The sequence below is a fragment of the Anabrus simplex genome, chromosome 3, assembly GCF_040414725.1.
Source record: "Anabrus simplex isolate iqAnaSimp1 chromosome 3, ASM4041472v1, whole genome shotgun sequence".
Classification (NCBI taxonomy): Eukaryota; Metazoa; Arthropoda; class Insecta; order Orthoptera; family Tettigoniidae; genus Anabrus; species Anabrus simplex.
In genome coordinates, this window is record NC_090267.1 from 346,139,163 (window position 1) to 346,159,808 (window position 20,646).

General features: G+C 38.9%; 1 protein-coding gene across 1 annotated transcript in view; it reads left to right on the top strand.

Annotated features, from left to right (window-relative positions):
* The window catches only part of LOC136866805 (kinesin-like protein KIF20A), a 430,278-nt gene that overhangs the window by 251,803 nt on the left and 157,829 nt on the right, over positions 1-20,646 (top strand). Inside the window, exon 20 of the mRNA XM_068226714.1 lies at positions 7,809-7,914. Within this exon, the coding sequence (XP_068082815.1) occupies positions 7,809-7,914 (106 nt within the window). The remainder of the gene's footprint in view (positions 1-7,808; positions 7,915-20,646) is intronic.

Genomic DNA, 20,646 nt, shown 5'->3' on the forward strand with positions numbered 1-20,646 from the left:
TTTCTATAATTTAATTTATAGAGCTTTAAAAATTCCTCTTTCTCCCAACAATTTAAAAATTGAACTGAAGTACATAAGGAATCTTGCTCAACTGAACGGGTTTAAAATAGATATGGTCAACCGTTTGATTAATAAAATCAAAATTAAATTGTCCACTAACCTCATCCCAGAAAAACCTAAAAAAACCAGTTTCGCCACATTTACATATAACAACCCAGCCGTCCATCAGATCGCAAATACTTTAAAGAAGCACAATATCAATATAGCCTTCAGGACAGTTAACACTAATCGAAACATGTTTTTTAACCATAACAAGGTCAATCACAATAGCAACCATTATTCAAGGTCCGGCATATATAAACTAACATGTACACAATGTGGTTTTTCTTATATCGGACAGACTGGCCGCAGCTTTAACACGAGATATCTGGAACATTATAACGCTCAAAAACACAATAAGTACTCAGCGATGAGCCAACATATGAGAGAAACGGGCCATCACTTTACATCCATAGAGAAAGATCTTACCATCATTAGAAGCATAGGTAAGGGGAAATTAATGAATGAACTGGAAAACCTACACATCTTTTTAGACCAAACCTACAATAAAAATAAAAATCTCAACGACGTCAATGAAATTAAAAATCCTTTGTACGAATTAACACCTAGATTAATTAATATCGTGAATTCAGATCAAAACAAAATCCCTCAATTATTTAAATCTCCACACTCAAATGCTTCATCCACCATGCCAAAAGTTAAACCCGCCCATATTGCTTCTAGAAACTCCCCTCCAGCAACAGCACACACGCCCATAGACCAGCCTACCCCCACTCTCCCTCCATGCCCCGCCCCTCCATTACCGCACCATTACAACACCAGGAGTAGAAATGGTGACAAGACAGGCGCTGCCGGAACAGACAGATCCATCTAGTATTAACTGAACAAGTAAGTCATTTTACAGTTAAGAGGTGTTAAGTTAATACATTTTATCACAACGCGTGCTCAAAAAATTTTTAATTCAAAATTATTTTCTACTTCATTACAGATATTCTTAAGATCCCTCCCAAAGACCAAGCAACACATCAACGGGAACAATTTTCACACAAGACTGTATCAAGTGTCTAGGATGTCTCTTCCCAATTAAGCAGCAGCCTAAAACTATGAAACAGCTAAATATTGTACTCTTGTCAATTCCTTGACGTTATATGAGACCCAAAGTCAAGACGCTAACAGTTTCATTCACAACGTTTTTGACCAGTCTACCTACAACAATCGGCTTTTGAATCTCCACTTGTACACGACAACACATGTAAATATTAGTTACGTCAAGAACATGAAAATGAAAATCGTGGGTCAAACAAGCTCCAGTTTTAATATCACCCCTTCTCAAGAAGAAAAAAGAAGACCCGTTTCATTTTATTTTTAGTTTTGAACATTTTAAGTTAACCAGAACTGCCAAGTTAAAACACATTCAATTTAAATTTATATTTTCAATCTTGACCAACCTACAATCAGTTCAAATCTCCTCTTATTGTTGACGACACATCCTGTCACCAGACACGATACGTCAAGTACTTAATATGATATAGGGGTCACATAAACCCCGATTTGCAATCCTCTTCACCGAAAAGAAGATCCATTTTAGTTTTGGACATTTTCCATATTAAATAGATTAGGACCAAAAAACTTTACTGTATTGACTTAGGTTTGTATATATTGTATATAATGTATATGTTGTATATAGTGTATATATTAGTATGTTTATATTAGTTAAAAAGGTCCCAAACCTTGACCTAAAGGTTGTTTACAGGCTGAAGATGCCCAAAATAATGGGTGAAACATGTACCTGACCAAATGAGTCTACATAAAATCATGTAGATAATAACCACATTAAACGTGGAAAGTATTGAATAGGTGGGTTTTTTTTTATTTAATTATCCTTGATATCTATGCCTAACGTCTTCTTCAATACGGAACAATAATGAGAGTTGTTACTTGTAACCAAACCACAAATCAAACAAAGTGTTAACTTCATATGACTTTAAACTCTGGAGCGTAATTTCAAGAAGATCGACGAACTAAAGACATATACAAGCTGGACAAACCCCCATATGTACAAAACGGTGTCATTGTGATTTTAAAAGGATTTCATACTGAAGTGCAATATTATCATGTACCATATTTTATTTAATATTAATCTATATAGGTGTTACAGTGTGTTTTATAGTTGTTTCTAGTTATTGTGTTTGCTTAGATCAAACAGTGTGAACTCCATATGACATTAAACTCTGCAGCGTAATTTCTACAAGATCAAAGAACTAAAGACATATACAAGCTGGACAAACCACCATATGTACAAAACAACAGTGTCATCATCATTTTAAAAAGATTTTATACTGAAGTGCAATATTATCATGTAAAAGCAAAGCAAAGTCACCTCCGTACAGGCCGTGAAGGCCCTTGGAGGAGTGGAAGGTAAAGGCTTCCACCATTGTTAACCTCGGCACGTCATGGGGTAGAGTGGTTAGCTCTACGCTCGGCCACCTTTGCCCCCAGGAATTAAACTGGTACTCATTTTTAGTGTAAGCTGAGTGAATCTCGGGGCCATATTGTAACAGTAAATGTGGTACTTTAGTAGACATGAGACGCAGGGCGTGTACCATTCGTTGAAGTGCGTACAGAGGGAGAGGGTTTATTTAGAAATGAATCTTAAAATTTTTCCTCTGAGTTTATTAATAAATTCAAAGTCATGTCACCTCTGTACAGCAGATAGAGTAGGAAATGATCCTCGTCCTATGGCTGGCGATGTCCTTGGATTCCGGCAGCTCCTCCTTTTTCCATACCAGTGAACCACCATTCCTCCCCCGATGGAAGTTCTAGAAGATCCATTCGACGTCTTGCAGATCCATACGGTGCTGATGAAGGGCGTTGAGGTAGTCCTCGTGAATGAACATCGTTAAACCTTGGGGCGAGTTAATGCAAAGACTGCCTCTGCACAGATGAGAGGAAAGTTTATCAATGGTTTTGACAAGGTTCAAACACGGAAAAAAAAAATGTATCTTTGAAAGTTTATCACACGGTGAAATGTCACTGAATTTTGTCCCATGTTAAATGAAAAGAAGGCCACTCAACCCGAACGGGCGTGTAAGTTTAATACTCATAAAATAAAAGTCCACTCGAAACTTATCGTCGAATTTTAACAGAGTCACTTGAAGTTTGTGGCACTTGACATAATGTAATGCCGCACGACTTAGTTTGAAGCACTGTTCGACGTAATTTAATTGGATTAGAAAATAAAGATGTTTCACTCGTGAATTTGAACTCGTTCACGTATTGATAATAACATGAAATTACAAGACGAAATTAATCGTGTATTGACAGTCCTCGGTTCGACTGTTCGTAAAATCGAAACGCACACCTGAATGTTCGTAGAATTGAAATGCACAGTTCACACATGCACAGTTCACAGTTCATGATCTACAAATATTTACACAGTTCATGAAATGGCAAATTAGTGACGTAGTCATGCTTGCAATCAAGTAAATCTGGATTAAAACACAGTCTCATAAACTTGAAGTATTTAGTACTCTGTAAGGAGCAAACTGTTTTAAGTCCTGTCCATAACATTAAACTTCAAATTACGAGCACTCGAAAACATTCGCAGGTCTACACTCGTGTGGAATAAACAGTCACTTGATAATGTTCAGACGAAGCACAATTTATATCACGTCCCGTCGGAGTAAAAGTTTATCACTCACAGTATAAAGAAATCCGTACAAGTCCATATTCGACACAATTGGGTTAAAGTCCACGGACTCAAAGATTGATAGCCGCTTCACGCTAGATCACGGTCCTCGCGAACCGACTGTAAGAACTCCACTGCCTAGCGTGCACGTACACACTCTGGCCACACACTCAGGCCACACACTGCTCTGCTGAGCGAAGTAGTACTGTATTTATATCTGATCCAGGCCTTCACATCTCGTGAAACTCTGCAGGAACGTAGATAAGGGATCGGGTTACACGATGATGTTGTTAAATTTGACTAATTATTATTGTGGGGAAAGTTACTACCCATAGAAATTCGAACATTCCACATCAGTCTAGGCTCTGTGTTGTGGTGAGGCATGCTGTGATGTCACCTGCTCTCTACGTCACACGCACACAGCTGTTGCTCGCCGTCCAGTTAGTCTTTCGCAGCCGGACCGGAGCGTAACGTGTAAGTTTTTAAAATTTCTATTACGGGGACTTAGTTTTGTACCGCCGTTACCGGTACATCATGGCCCTCCGGAAGTGGAAATCTCGTTTCTTAAATTTTACGACTTCCTGACAGGGATTCGAACCCCATGTCCTTCCGGGCAAACCGAGCCCGCCTTTACTGCCTCGGCCAGGCAGTCCCTAATATTATCATGTATCATATTTTATTTAATATTAATCTATATGGGTGTTACAGTGTGTTTTAAAGTTGTTTCTTGTTATTATGTTTGCTTGATTTGACTCGGTGGCTGATGATGGCACAAGTTTAGTGCTGAAACTAGTATCTCATGTGAACGACATGTGATTGATTCACATTAATAAATGTTTGTGTATTGAATAGGAGGACCCCTATTAATTAATTTCAATTATTGTTACTTAGTTAACCTCCTAAGTATGAGCGAACCTCGTTCCTGCCCTTCTACTACGTTTCGTAGCAGAGCTGGGAATCGAACCTGGGGCCTCCAGGCCAGTAGCCTGCAGATTATGTAGTTAGCACGACATAGGTTGTGTGGACCTCGAACCAACCTACAGATAACGGTGAAAATCCCTAGGCCTAGCCGGGAATCGAACCCAGAGGAGCAGAGGTGTGCGAATCAAACCTGCCACAGGCTGCGAACTAGTGGCCGTAGCCTTAAGTTAGGTACTATCCTGGCATTTGCCTAGAAGATACAATGGCAAAGGTAGGAATCGAACCCTATCCCCTACTCCAGGGATGGCGAACCTATACCACCCGTGTCACTAGGTGACACGCGGACACAATTTCGGTGGCACGCCACATGAAGGTAATGTATATCTAATTCTTTTAATAATTTGTTTTACATTGCACCGACACAGATAGGTCTTGTGGCAACGATGGGATAGGAAAGGCTTACGAGTGGGAAGGAAACCGCCGTGGCCTTAATTGCGGTATAGCATCAGCATTTGCCTGATGTGAAAATGGAAAACCATCTTCAGGGCTGCCGACAGTTGGACTGGAGCCCACTATCTACCTGATGCAAACTCACAGCCGCGCACACCCGACCAGGCGGCCAAATTGCCCGGTGATAATATTTAATGACGAAGTGAGTTAAAGTGGGAACTTATTACTTTTTTAGAAATAATATTGGGTATTCTCGAAACTTACATACGTAAAAATTGATTTTTTTGCAGTTTTTGCAAAATACAACATGCAATCAAATCCTTTTACAAGAGAGATATCTAATAAATAAATGAATCAGTAAATAAATAACATATTATGAAACATAATCGGAAATTTAGAAAGGAAGTCGCGGGGGGGGGGGGGGGGGGGGTTTGGTTGTAGACATTCCTTAATAGCTAGTGGCACAGTCAACAGTGTAGAATAATAAACCAGACTTAAAGTTGCACACTTGTTGGAAAACGTTTGCCATCCCTGCCCTACTCAGACGAATACTTGCTACTAATAGATATGGATCAGTTTCCAATTCAGGGCTGCGATAGACTCTTGTATCCAAGACTAAATGTGCCAATTTACCATTACAAATTATATAATCTATAATTGATTTCTGATTTCGTGCAGACCACGTGTACTTGTGGCTGTCCTTGTGTGGGAACATCGTGTTCATGATCTTTAACTGATTGAAGACAGTGAAATCTATTAATTTTGTTCCGTTATTACTGGTTGTTTCTCCATGAACTCCGATGTGATTCTGAATTTTCTCATTACCAACTCTAGCATTGAAGTCTCCCAGTAATGGTAGCATATCTTGTTTGTTAATTTTATTGACTATCTTTTGCAGATCATTATAGAACCCATCACTTTCTGTTGAATTGCTCTCCACTGGAGTGTATACCCCTGTTACTGTAACCTCTGGATAGATTGTCGTAATTGGATAATACTTTCATTTTAAAAAGTGTAGCTATAAATTGTTGATCTTAATCTTTTGTGTACTATAATCAGTACACCCGTCTGTGCTCTAGTATGACTGTCACCCTCTCCCCCTGTAAAATTGTGAATAATTTACTGTCTCTTTTGATCCCTGAAGCTTCCTTTTTCTTGCTGAAATTGCCGCAATTAAAATGTCCTGTTTTTGTGTGAGAATGTCGTCCAACTGGTCAACTTTGTGTTAGAGTAGCACATCTAAAAATATTTTTCTTCTTCCAATCTTCGTCTATTTCATTGTCCTTTTCTTTGCCAAGTTCATCACTTTATAATCCGTCCAGTTTTTCTTTCTCTTGCAAAAATTTGAAAGCAACAAAAAGTCCTTCCGACAGGTTTGCTAGCCTGAAGGAAGTTAGACCGTTGATGGGGGTGCCATCTCTCAGCCCATGGACTGACCTTAGTACAGAATTTCCTCTGTACTCGATTTACAGTTATCCCACCCTAACTCGGTCGCCAAACCCTTGTCTGTGGAAACGGGTTAGTTCACCACATGAAGGAAAGGTTGGCATTTAGATATCAGAGTTTATACATTGTACATCACTTCTCCTTGAACACTAATACACTAGTATACCAATCAAACAAAAACAAGGGACTTCCATTGCAACATGGGTGAATTAAAAAAAATATGGATGGAAGGCCCAATGTTTCTTGTTAAGGAGCTCTGGAAAGGGTTATTCCATTAGGTGTTCTTGGCATCAGTGATAGCCAAGAGATCTTTTCAGATAGACTGGCTGCCAGAAATTGGTGCTCGCTTGGCATCACACATTGGTCACTTGTAGGGTACTTTAAGGTTATATATATCTATGAACATAAGCAACATCAGGCAGTTGGTCACTCTTAACAGAGTACAGACGGGCCATGGAAAGTACAGGGACTCACTCTACAAGTGGAACTGCTTAGTCACCAGAATGCGACTGTGCTCCACGGCAAATCATCCCTCACATCGTTGGCAACTACAAGCTACATGCCTACTCGTTTAGCTGGGCTGATTTCTTTATTCCATCAGAGACATTATTAGGGTGGGTGGAAGGACTGGACATTCTTAATTGAAATTATGTGTTCCTGTTACTGTAATATATTCAATTGTATATGTGTACATTTTATGCCGTACGATAAATAATGTACGAGTGCTCCACCGTATTGGTAGGACAAGGTATTACTGTGTAACTATTGTTGTATTTGAGTTGTGCAATTCCTTTCCTTCTTGGAACAAGGTATGTTATAATTTTTTGCCGTAGTGTCTACCAGAATAGGTCAGGCGTGGAGTTTTGGTATTAATTTTTATCTTTTAAGTTATGCCATAGTGAAAGAATGTTCCCATTCAAAAGAGAAAAATTACCAAAGTAAATTGCTCAACAGTTTAAGGGATTCCCAAGTGAGTTGGCCATGCGTTTTTGGTTGCGCAGTTGTGAGCTTGCAAGGTGTTACCATGAACGAGAAGTGGCAAGCACAACTGTTATATATTTGTATGCATTCTTCTACTGCACAGTTCATACCTGGCTGGATTAGCTGCCATCTCTTGTATACAATTCGTACATAAAATGTAGATTGCCGGTGTATCAAATTTAATGACCGTATATCTCATAGCCTTTCATTACTGTATTGTATTCTGTTTTGGAAGAATTCATGTGTAAATATTCTCTTCTAGGTATCAGAAAAAAAAATCATTGAATTGGAAGAGGCATTAGCTTCAGTGAAGAATGGTTCTGAAGAGAAAGAGTCAATGGAAAAGGAACTGAATGTTTTGCAGAAAGGTTAGTATGACTGAACTAGTATCTCAAAACATAGCATTTCTTTCTAAATTATGTATAGTGTAACGGCTGCCTACTGCTTAAAACCATATTTCAGAGAACATAACTTTGATGTCATAAATAACACGACATAAAGGGCCTCTAGAAACATAAAATTTTCTTGGAACTATATCTTCCATTAAATTGCTGTGAAATGTATTGCTACTAATACCGGTAATATATACCGACTACCTGTTTTAAATTTAAACTGCCTTGATAGATCAGTGGTCGAGTATCTGACTTGTGATTTTAAGTTTACACATTCAATCCTAGCTGAGTTAGTCAAACAAAAATCGTGGTACCTATACGTTGTTGACAAAAATATCTCTGAAGTTGCACTAATAATAATGATTATGAGGATGGTGTGTGGCCTCCTGAGAGGCCTGTTGCAGGTCTTTTTTGTAGTAGATGGCCTATAGGCGACCTGCATGTGTGCAAGGATGTGGCCCTACCTATTATTTTCTCGAATGATAGAAACGGCACATACACTGAAGCCCCGAGGCACACAAATTAACCAGTTAACCCTCTTAGTGCCAGGCCCGATTGCTCAGAGTATGCCAAGAGTGCCAGACAGATTTAGAGAATTTTGCAGGTTCTCACTCTGTGGACTATATAGTTCACAAATATTATAACTGTGACTTGAATTTTTTATTAAATGTTAACAAGAAGACATTCTTAGTGCTGAGCTAAATTACAACACTAAAATGCTCTTGGCTATTTTGAAAACAAATATTTTCCAAACAATTTCAAAACGCCAAAAATTAAAAATCAGAAAAGAAACAGAAAAAAATAGAAAATTCAACTCAACGGTAAATATTGATGACTTCTTTGAAATGTCCTATTTTGTATGAATAAACATGTAAAGTTTTACATTTTTATCTTCAATAGTTTAAGAGTTATGTACAATGGTATCGTAATATACAATTGGCATGTTCAACAATGGGATCGAACCTGGCACATGGGTAGTAGCAAATACTTTAATACACCAATACCGGACAGCTGTATCTCAACAGCATTGAGTGGAGTGCGAACAGCGACGGTGGTGACATCTAGCGTGTTGGTGTGAACTGCATACTTGTCTGTGCTACAGCTGAGAGGAATGCACCACACTCATTGGAAATATTTTTGTTAAAATAATTGAATAATCACAATGATTAAGAATGAAATTTTAAAATATGAAATTCCTCCTTCATAAACCTCCAAACGAGCATTATGTTAGCCGTGCCTTTCGCTATGTCTTAAAAATTATAAAGCAGAATCTGTTTGAGGATCCACCCAGCCTCTGGGGAAATATTTAATAACTACACTCTCCTCTTCTTTCTAACCTTTTCTCAATTACCTAGCGCAGGATTTTGTATGGACTTAGCCTAGTTTTCCGGCCGGATGCCTTTCATAACAGCAATCATATTTGGAGGGATATATACCGTACTCACATGTGTTTTTGTGGTGGTTTTTTGCATGATGTGTTGTATATACTTGAAGATGCGTATGAATACGAACACAAACCCGTAGCCCTCGATCTACAGGAATTAACAGACGCGATTAAAATCTGCGACTTAGCCTGGAATCGTACCAGGGCCTTCTGAACCGAAGGTCATTACGCTGACCATTCCGTGGTGGTGATTATTTTAAAAGGAAGTACAACTGGCCAGCCATCCTCTATTAACACTAATCAGAAGGGAAATGGGCCGGCCCCGTGGTGTAGGGGTAGCGTGCCTGTCTCTTACCCGGAGGCCCCGAGTTCGATTCCCGACCAGGTCAGGGATTTTTGCCTGGACCTGAGGGCTGGTTCGAAGTCCACTCAGCCTACGTGATTAGAACTGAGGAGAGCTATCCGACGGTGAGATAGTGGCCCCGGTCTAGAAAGCCAAGAATAACGGCCGAGAGGATTCGTCGTGCTGACCACACGACACCTCGTAATCTGCAGGCCTTCGGGCTGAGCAACGGTCGTTTGGTAGGCCAAGGCCCTTCAAGGGCTGTAGTGCCAATGGGTTTGGTTTTAGAAGGGAAATGGAAGAAGTCCAACACTCCAAAGAATGATGGTATCATAAATGGGGGGGGGGCACGAAGAGCTAACCAATCAGCCAAAGAGCCAACGGGGACAGGTAACCTAACAACATCCATGATTTATTAAGATTTTGGGAAAGAGAAGAAGCTGTAATTCAGAAACTGTAGTTTGGTCCATTATGTCTTATTATTATTATTATTATTATTATTATTATTATTATTATTATTATTATTATTATTATTATTATTCGGTACGGCCGATCTTCCCGAACTCTACAGAGCAACTCAACCTCACGCTGCTATCTCGCTTTTGCCGTTCCTTGAATTTTCTCTGAAGACAAAGGTACATAATATATAACACATATTGGGGTTACGTGAGTGAACTACGATGTTCCTGACAAAGATGAAGGGTCCAGAATTTCCTAAAGTCTCTTTCACAAATTAATGCATGAAGAATTACCATACACATGTATTAAATTAATTGGACTGGTGCTCAAGCCTATGCCAATAATGCACTGAAATAATTTTCTTACGCCGGGCTGAGTGGCTCAGACGGTTGATGCGATGGCCTTCTGATCCAATTTGGCAGGTTCGATCCTGGCTCAGTCCGGTGGTATTTGTATTTGAAGGTGCTCAAATACGCCAGCCTCGTGTAGGTAGATTTACTGGCATGTAAAAGAATTCCTGCCGGATTATATTCCGGCACCTCGGCGTCTCCGAAAACCGTAAAAGTACATAGTGGGACGTAAAGAAAATTATTATTATTTTCTTACAGTAAAAGACAAGGTGACTGGATTCGAAACTCATGGCTTTGAATTTTCAATTTCAAGACTACCACGATAACCATTACGCTACAGATCCACAAGTTTTCGATTGTGAAATTTATGGCACTGTTTAACAATATGGACCCTCAAGCCTGAGTATACTAGATTTGCATATTTGTTAATATTATTGGTTTTACGTCCTACTAACATTTCAGTAGGGTATTTGATTGAATTTCTTAATATAAGGGGCATAGAATGTAACCTCAACACAGATGCGAGGTTATTACTTTTTTTAATACTTGCGGTCCTTATCATTTCTCACGCCCATTATCTTGCTGGGTAATTTTTCAGCGCATAACACTTTTCTTGGAATATAACTGCAATGTAAGATTATTTAGTGACAAACACTGATACATTTTAAACAACACGGCAGTACGCCAAGAATCATGCAGATGACAATATGTTTTTGAAGAGTTGCTCACACCAAGCCATGTAGGTAGCAACACTATCGGCTTTCTCGCTGAAAACAGCAAGCTGTCCGGTATTATCATATTAAAGTATTTGGTAGTAGTCACGGTGACCAGATGGTGATACATTATCATTGTTCACAAGATGAAAGAATCTCAATATCAATTGGAATCTGTTTCTTGAGAGCATATTTCCAAACCACGGAATATAACGGGAGTTTTTGACCCAATAAAAAAATATGCTCGGCCAAAAAAAAACAGCAATGAAAGTCTTCATTTCAGTCAATGTAACCGGACGCCGCTGCTGTGCTCTGGCATATGGTGACAAGACATGATTTCTCATACTGCTTGTCTCTGTAGTTATGAGATTCAATAATTGAGCTGTGAAAAATAAAATAAAAATACGCTATAGGTTTGCGTCTGACTAAGGGGCGTGTCTCGGGCTAGGAGTATCATAATAATCGGGTTAGGGTTGGTATTTTGCATCTTGACCTAATTGAATTTCACGGAAAACATTCGTGTCCTCGTCCCGAGGTGGTGCAGCCCTGTTCAGGTGGCCTGTATGTACCATTTTAACCACATACTAGCTCTCCTACCATTCTTAAATCTCTGGTAGTACCGGGAATCGAACGTGGGCCCCTCAGGACAGCAGCTAATAGTGCTAATCGTTACACTACCACAGTTATTTTACTACTGAAACCAATTTTTTGGAAAGGCATTATAGCAAGAGAAATTGCCAATGGACTGGAAAAGAGGACTAATTGTAAAGATCCCAAAAAAATTATATACTGTGGATTGCAACAACTGGAGAGGAATCGCACTGTTAATCATCCCCTGAAAATTACGACCAGGAATCATCTTCAGTTAAATCGAGGATGCAGTCGGTCGCGAATTGCACAAAGAACAAGCTGGCTTCCGCAAAAATAGCAGCTGTTGCAATCTCTCGTATACACTCTTTTGCATCATTCTACAACAAAGCATAGAATGACAGAGCTCATATATCTCACGTTTGTAGATTATGGAAAAGCATTTGAGTTGGTAAACTGGAACACAATGTGAAATACACCAATGAATAATGGTATTCTAGATAAAATCTCTAATATAAGCCATGAGATTTGTGATGGATACAAATGTCAATTCATCCACAAAGGAAACTTAAGAGTCTATTAAAACCAGCTCAATTGTTCACCAAGGTTGCATCCTCTCTTCTACTTAGATTGAGTTTGGAAGAAGGCAGCTGAGGGGGAAAATGGAAGTATAGTGTGGGAGGAGCACAGCTTCGTTGAAGACATGGGCTTTGCTGATAACATCTGCCTACTGTGCAAGAATAATGAAGTAATGAGGGAGAAGCTGTTGGAGTTACAACATCAAGCAGCAGCTATCGGGATTAAAATAAGTGCTGCAAAGGCAGAGAACATAATCAATGATACTGCAAACAATCAAGCTCATCATATCTGGCAAGCAAATAGGGGAAGTCAGTTCATTTGTCTATTTTGGGGGCACAATGGCAAATACTGGCAGCACAGAGGAAGACGTCAAGGCTCGAATCCAGTAAATAAATTGCTCATTCATTTTACTATACCTTGTTTGGAAGAACAGTAACCTCTCATGGAAAACTAAGATTTGACTTTTCAGTACCATTGTGTAGTCTGTTCTTTACAGCTGTGAATCTTGGAAGGTCACTAAACAAATTGCACACCAACTGCAAGTATTCACGAATCGCTGTCTGTGGCATATTATCAATTTAAGTTGACCTGCAGTGATAGCACATTAAAACCCGTGAAAGGAAACTTACCAGAAACCCACTGATGTAGAAATAAGGAAAAGAAAGTGGGGATGGATAGGAGACATATTAAGAATACAGGATGGAGCAATAGGGAACATGCATGATCCGGGGTTTTAATTATAAATATACTAATCTGATTCAAAATTGCATGCAAAATTCAAAAATGTGATCAGAATGTACAAATAATAACTCCAAATATGATAAAAATCTACGAAAATGTCACGTCACGCAAGTACGCGATCTCATTAGCCTGACGTCATCGTACAGGTTGACTGAATTAGCAGACGTAGTAATAACACACAGTGTCCTGTGAGAAGCAGGATACACTTCGCGTATTTCTACTTTACGTTAGTGTCTAGTATGGTTAAATTCTAGGTCTATACATTGGATAATAATCTGAGTGGTATATTTTAGACTTAAAACGAATCCTGCGCAGACAGTGAGGCAGTAAAACTTATAAATGGTGTAGAGTTCCGATGTGCAATAGCACTTCGCATACCATACCAAACAAGTTGTTTATAAACGTTCCAAAGACGCTAAAACTAGGGAGAAATGGATTTTGGCGAGCTGGATAAATGCTGGTGATATATCGGAAAAGTCTACAGTTTATTTTTTTGGAAGATTTTAACGTAAGATGAATTTGTTTGAATTTTCAAATCACTTTTTCATGTCAGCTGTTCTAGTGGTAAAACTTTAAATTTTAATGTATGATGCTTTATTTAAATGCTTCAATTACATTTTGGAATATGAAAGTAATAAACAGTGCATTAAATAATGCTGATTATTAAAGTATTCTCCAAACCTAACCTATGTTTTGGGTGATCCATGTCAAGATAATAAATCAAAGGGGTTATGAACCATTTTGGCAGCTCTAATTCTACCAATATATCTTGGCATGGGACAGTTATGTATGTCTTTATTGAAGAGCTTAATTGGTAAATAAAGTTAGGCTATATCTAAATATTCTATAATGTAACAAAGAATAGTCGTGTACATCATGAAAGGAAACAACGTGAATTTAACAAATGTATAACTCCACACAAAACCAATGCTTGTCTGTTGGGGTCTTATAAGTTAACAATGCTCAATTATAATAATTATCATAATATTAATGAAATAAATAACATAATTGCACACAGGTGAAAATAGTGATGTAGGTGTTTAAAATATTATCCAACTTAGCCTAAGTTTTTGGTTATACACGCCAAGTCAATAAACCGAAGGGTAAAAATACCGCGCGAGTTGGCCGTGCGGTTAGGAGCGCGCAGCTGTGAGCTCGCATCCGGGAGAGAGTGGGTTTTGAACCCCACTGCCGGCAGCCCTGAAGATGGTTTTCTGTGGTTTCCCATTTTCACACCAGGCAAATGCTGAGGCTGTACCTAAGGCCACGGCCGCTTTGTTCCCATTCCTAGGCCTTTCCTGTCCCATCGTCGCCATAAGACCTATATGTGACGGTGTGACGTAAAGCAAACAGCAAAAAAAAAAAAAAAAAAAATGTCACAGCACCCAAAGACATTCCTGTATTGAGCGACTAAAATGTCACCAGGACACTTTTCTTTCCTGATGTGCTCAGCTTGTTAAAAGCCAAATGTAATTAATGTTACTGGCTTCACGCCCCGCTAACTACTTCTACGATTTTCGGAGACGCCGATGTGCAGGAATTTAGTCCTGCAGGAGTTATTTTACGTGCCAGTAAATCTACCGACACGAGGCTGACGTATTTGAGCACCTTCAACTACCACCGGAATTAACCAGGATCGAACCTGCCAAGTTGGGGTCAGAAGGCCAGCACCTCAACAGTCTGAACCACTCAGCCCGACTTGTGAAAACTAGATGAAGTCATATTTATCTTTATCATGTTTAACTTTTTCCCTCCACAAAGATATTTAATTCTCTTTCATGGGCCTCGGAAGTGGGTAGGCCAGTTGTCCCAACCATAAATATATTTTTTTTTTGGGAATGATAGATTATATCCCTATAGTACCATGATCTTTCTTTCTTTCTTTCTTAATCAGTTTATCCTTCAGGGTTGGTTTTCTCTCGGACTCAGCGAGGGATTTCACCTCTACCACTTCAAGGGCAGTGTCCTGGAACGTGAGACTTTGAGTATGGTGATGAAACTGGTGAGGAGGACCATTACATCGCCCAGGCGGCCTCACCTGTTATGCTCAACGGGGGCCTTGTTGGAGGATGGGAGGATCAGAAGGGATAGACAAGGAAGAGGGAAGGAAATGTCCGTGGCCTTAGGTGCCTGGAGGAGAAGTAGGAAAATACGAAAAACCACTTCGAGGATGGCTGAGGTGGGATTCGAAACCCTTCTACTCAGTTGACCTCCCGAGGCTGAGTAGACCCCGTTCCAGCCCTCGTACTATTTGTTTTCAACTTTCATGACAGAGCCGGGAATCGAAACCGGGCCTCCGGGAGTGGCACACATTAACCACTACACCACAGAAGCGGACTAGTACTATAATGCTACCTGTATGTTTATGTTTAGTGCTGAAATCCGATTTCTTACTTTACTAATGCTGAAAGCCCAAAAATGTAATGTTATTCTTTAATAGGGGAATCAGTCTAGAAGGAAATGTTGAAAGTGATGTGATATCTATCCAGGTTCGTTGTTATCCTAATACTATGGGTTACAGTACATTGCACATATATAAAAGACGCCACTTACAAACTTGCTTGTTATCCGCGAATTTCTGCGGCCACAAAAGTCACTATTTTTCAAGAATGATGTCGTTTACACATGATAGATTGTCTGATTGTGCTGTTTTGAACCTTTCTTCTGTCATTTTGAAGTTATTCGCGATCATGAATAATAAACAATCGGCTTTTAGCAACGGCTGATGCACAACGGCTGGTAGAGCTCCATGCGGTACTGGATCGTGACGTCACAGCGCGCCGCTTACGTCGGAGGCCGTTTCACTCGCCTTGCGGAAAGGCACTATTAAATATTTTGTTAATGGTAGAAAACAAGGCAACATACCACAATCTAATACGTTTACGTACTATTTCATTGGTGTACTTTTCAAAAAAAAAAATATTTTTGAAAATGATGCATGTTCCCAATTGGAAAAGTCTGTCTTAGAATGGAACCCTAAAGGAAGGAAGAAGTGTGAAAGACCTAGGCCTTGGAACACTCGGAGGTGAACAGTTAACAAATACAGAAGAGATAGTACAGGACAGTCTGGGAGATATCGAGGGACTGTGACTCTGAACACTTTCTAGCGGTGTGACCTGCGAGTTACTTACCTTGTCATTGGAGTGTGTGAATTAATTGGCAAAGATTTTGGTTTTATTTATGTCTTTGGAGTAAGTTAAAATTAGTAAATAATTGCCTGTGACATTCATTTGTATCTCCTCTGAACATGTGTGGGAAGATAACTGTGTTTGGCTGCAAGAATTATGAAGCGCAGAAGAATTCTCAGCCATTCTTCAGTTTCCCTCGTGACAAGAATGTGTGTGTAGATACTGTATTGTGTTTGCATATATTCTTATAGTGACAAATATATGTTTATAGTATTTCTTATACTTTGAGTTAATGCAGCTCATATTTTAACTGGCTTAAAATATAATACACTGGTTTTATTTTATAGTACAGCAGTTATACTTCAGTAGCAATGCGGTCTTCGAGTAGGTGTGATCCGTGGGTACTGAAATGCTGTATCAGGAAAGTGACTTAGGCACGAAGATGTACAAGAAAGAAGGGGCATTACGCTTATATTGAGCACTATAAGATTTTTTCAGATCCATTACCACCTGAACAACTTCAAAAATCCCAGATTGTATAGAATATGTGTTTTCTGTAATTCAGGGTAAAGGTGGGAATAATGTAACTGCTAAGTCATGCAAGTTTAGATCTGCTCTAAAGTTAAATGTGACGAATGTGTTGTACCCTTCAGAGGATAATAATTGTTAATTAGTTGCCAATACATTGCTTATAATGAAATCTGATTTAGAAAATGTATAGTCTCCTGTATATCTACCCCCCCCCCCCCGCACTAAATATATGGTGTTCCCTCAGAAAACTGTGAGGATATTCCCGACAACTTAATGTTAGAAAAATGCATGTGTATGTGGCTGGTACCCATTTGGAATGCTGTAATACATTCTTGACCACTGAAGGGTGACTTAAGAAATGTGCCTATTTTGTTAACAGTATGATGGTGCCAATTTTCTTTACCCTAATGTAACGGCAAGTATTGCTTATAAAGACATTTGTAGTGTTTTGAGGCAAAATTTATAGGTTTTCTTTTTAATAGTAGGCTTCAAGTTAAAAGGAAAGTTGCCCAGCTCATAAATATTAACTCGATGAATTATGTGCTGTGTATGTAAGGAATGTGTGATCTGTTTATTGGTAAGTGTGTTAATGTGATGATACAGTGTTTTTAAATGAGGAGTAAGAAGAATCCTCCTATAGCCTAAATATTCAAACAGGAATGCCAAAGCAAGAAAAGTAATGCATGAGTGAAAGATCAAGCCCTTTTACAGCAGTGCATATCTTGATTATATGTCTAATTTCAGTCTTTTAATAACATGCTAGATAATTCTTCTTTCATTTCTCCAGAACTGCTTCAGCAACTTTGAAGTTAATATCTTAATGACTCTTTCGAGACATAATTTATTTATCCATAACCGTATTTGAATTTGGCACAAGTTTCTAGGCCACACCTCTACGAACGTCACTTGAGAATTGTCTCCCATTTTAACAGGGTTAATCAGGAAGTTTCCTCTATTCTCTATACTGTATTGCCATTAGAGAGGAACTGATTGGAATTCTGAAAATATGAGATGAAGTAATAAACCTGGCTGCTGAACATACCAAATGGAGAACTTTCCTGGCTGCCCTTTCCTCCACAAGGAGAAATATGAATTAGATTAATTCCTTTTAAGCCAAAGGGTTATATACATCTTGGAGTTTTTCTCATATAATGCCATTTTTCCACATTAACACTCAATCAGTAATACAAAAGGGACATTCTATAATGGTTATAATTGTGTTCAAGGTTTTATTTTTTACAACTCTTTAGCTCTTCAGTCTTCTGAAACTAATTTTAGATAATAAATTTATAAACTACCTGAAAAAGAAAACAGGGAAAAAACGTAGGATAGAATAGCATGTTTCTTTCTTGAAAGAATGTCATCAGATTCTATCAAATCATGGTCAGATATATTTAGAAATGTATAAACCTTTATTTTTATTTCTACAGTGAAACCTCGATTCTCCGTTTTTGGAGGGACCACGGGGGAAAAAAACGAAAACACAAGAAAACGGAAAATCCGGGAAAGAATGAACCATCAACAGTTTCGCTGAACATCACAAAAATGAAATATGTATAATTACAACCCTAATGGATCTTCCGTCTAGCAACCAACAACTGCTCCGTCTGAAAGCCTGCACATTACGAGGTGACACATGATCAGTGTGATGAATCCTGTCGGCCTTTATTCTTGGCTCTCTAAACCGGGGTCTCGATAGCTTCTCAATTGAAGGTAATCGTAGAATGAGTAAACCTGGAACCAGCCCTCATATCCAGGTATAAATGCCTGACCTGGGGCTTTTTCCACGAACGAAGTTTTTCACTTTGCACTTTTCAGTTCAGATTTTGTTCCACCATCACTTTTCAGATTTAGCTTGCAAAATGACAAGTGAAAAGTTAGGAATCTTTTCACTTTTCAAGCCTGTTATATTCCTCCATTGGTGCAAAAATGCAAAGTGCAAAGAAATGAAGTGAAAAGTTTTCAGAAATCTTGCAAAGAGATGATTCCCTTTTCATCTGTTAACAGGTATGTACACGAGTTTCTCGGAGTAGAATTTGGTTTAATGATGTAAACACGTTATGACGAGAGCTTTTGTTATCATTAAGTGAGGACAGTGATAAAAAATCCAACAAGAGAAATTGCAAAGACAGGATTAATTTTCATAACCTCACTTTAACGGAATTTCATGAGTGATTTTGTATTACCCCAACACAGGCTGACTATATATTCTTGAAATGATCGGTCATTTATTGAGACATGCAACAAAAGGAAATCAATCCCTCTCCGAAAAAGAACAAATTCTTACATTGGTTAGTAAATAGTGCACAGCTGCACAGTGTAGCAGCAATGCATGGGACATCAAAACCAATTATTGGCAGAACTGTTACGAAAGTCGTAGATGTTATAGTAAATGTAATATTTCCTAACATAGTACGTTGGCCTGATAATCCACTTAATATAGCGACAGGATTTCTAATGAAGGGTGAATTTCCCTCTCTGTGTGGATGTGTTGGCGGTACTCTCGTTAATATTGATGAGTGTCATCATTTGAGAGGTTATTTTAAAGGTGTGGAAAAGGATGTCCCGTCTCTCCTTGACAACTTCCAGCACAGCCAGCTTCTCGTAAATACCTTTCTTTCCCATGATAAGAACTTAAAAATTAATGGTACCACCATTATACCATCAAGTTTGCTGTGAAAAATAAAGCATTAAAATCATAGAGTTTTAGGCCTATACATTTTGCCCATGGAATAAACTTGGTTAGATCACTCATTCGCAAAGACTTTTCACTTTGCGAAGAAATGGAAAAGTTCAACCTAAATCATGGTGGAACAGAAAGACTTTGCACTTTACTGGTACGCGACTTAACTCATTGCGGACTGTGGACGGCGTAAGACGTTTAAGCTTGCTCCTATGCTGCGGGCCGCGGACGGCGTAAGACGTTTAATGTTCCGTGCGAAGCAATGCTGTTTATATTCGTCATCTATGCAGTCTTACACCTTGTCAGCGTTACTGGTTGTAGCAGGAAGTTGGTTTACCTTTTTGAGAACACTGGCGTTGAGTGGGCTCATGTTATCTTTGCTGTTTTAGCGGGAATATCTCAGCACTTCCTCGCGCGTCAAGTCGGTACTTGAGATTCCAATGCAGTGCGTGTCGTTCTTACCGAGTGTAGTATAATGGCTTACAAAACAAAGTTTCTTACGGAAGATAAATTATTAGATATTGTTCACAATGATTATTCTGGTGATGGACTTATTCCTCAAATAAACTCAGATAGTGAAAGTGAGAGTGACGAGGAAATTCCGATTCCCGAATCCGATAGGCCTATAGAGGAAGGTGAAGTGCCTGATACATATAATCCTAGTTATTGTCCACCTGTTCCACCATTTACAGAGAATTCAGTTATAAATGTTCAAATAGAAAATAAGCAGGATATTTTGAGTTACGTGAATATTTTCATGAATGACGAATTTTATCAGTATGTGTGTGAGCAGACCAATCTATACGCGAGTCGGGCGCCCCAGCCTTTGACAAAGAATTCGATCATGCAATCATGGAAACCGATTAGTCCAAACTCCTGATATAAAAATATACTGGACCGAAGACCCTGTTTTTCATACTCCGATATTTTCTAAAACAATGTTCCGAATACGCTTCCTTCATATCCTTTCATTTCTTCACTTCAGTGACAGTAATACTTATGCCGAAAATACAGATAGGCTGTATAAAATTAGATGTATTTTGAAACCTGTGATACCAGATATCACACCCTAAATATTTACTAGAGGTAAGCACGAAGTATCATTTTTCTAACATTCATAGTTTAGGAGTAATTGTAAATTTTATTAAGTGATGCACGTCAAGAGGGCCAGGCATGAAAATGGCTGGTCCAGGCATGTAAGTGTCCCGC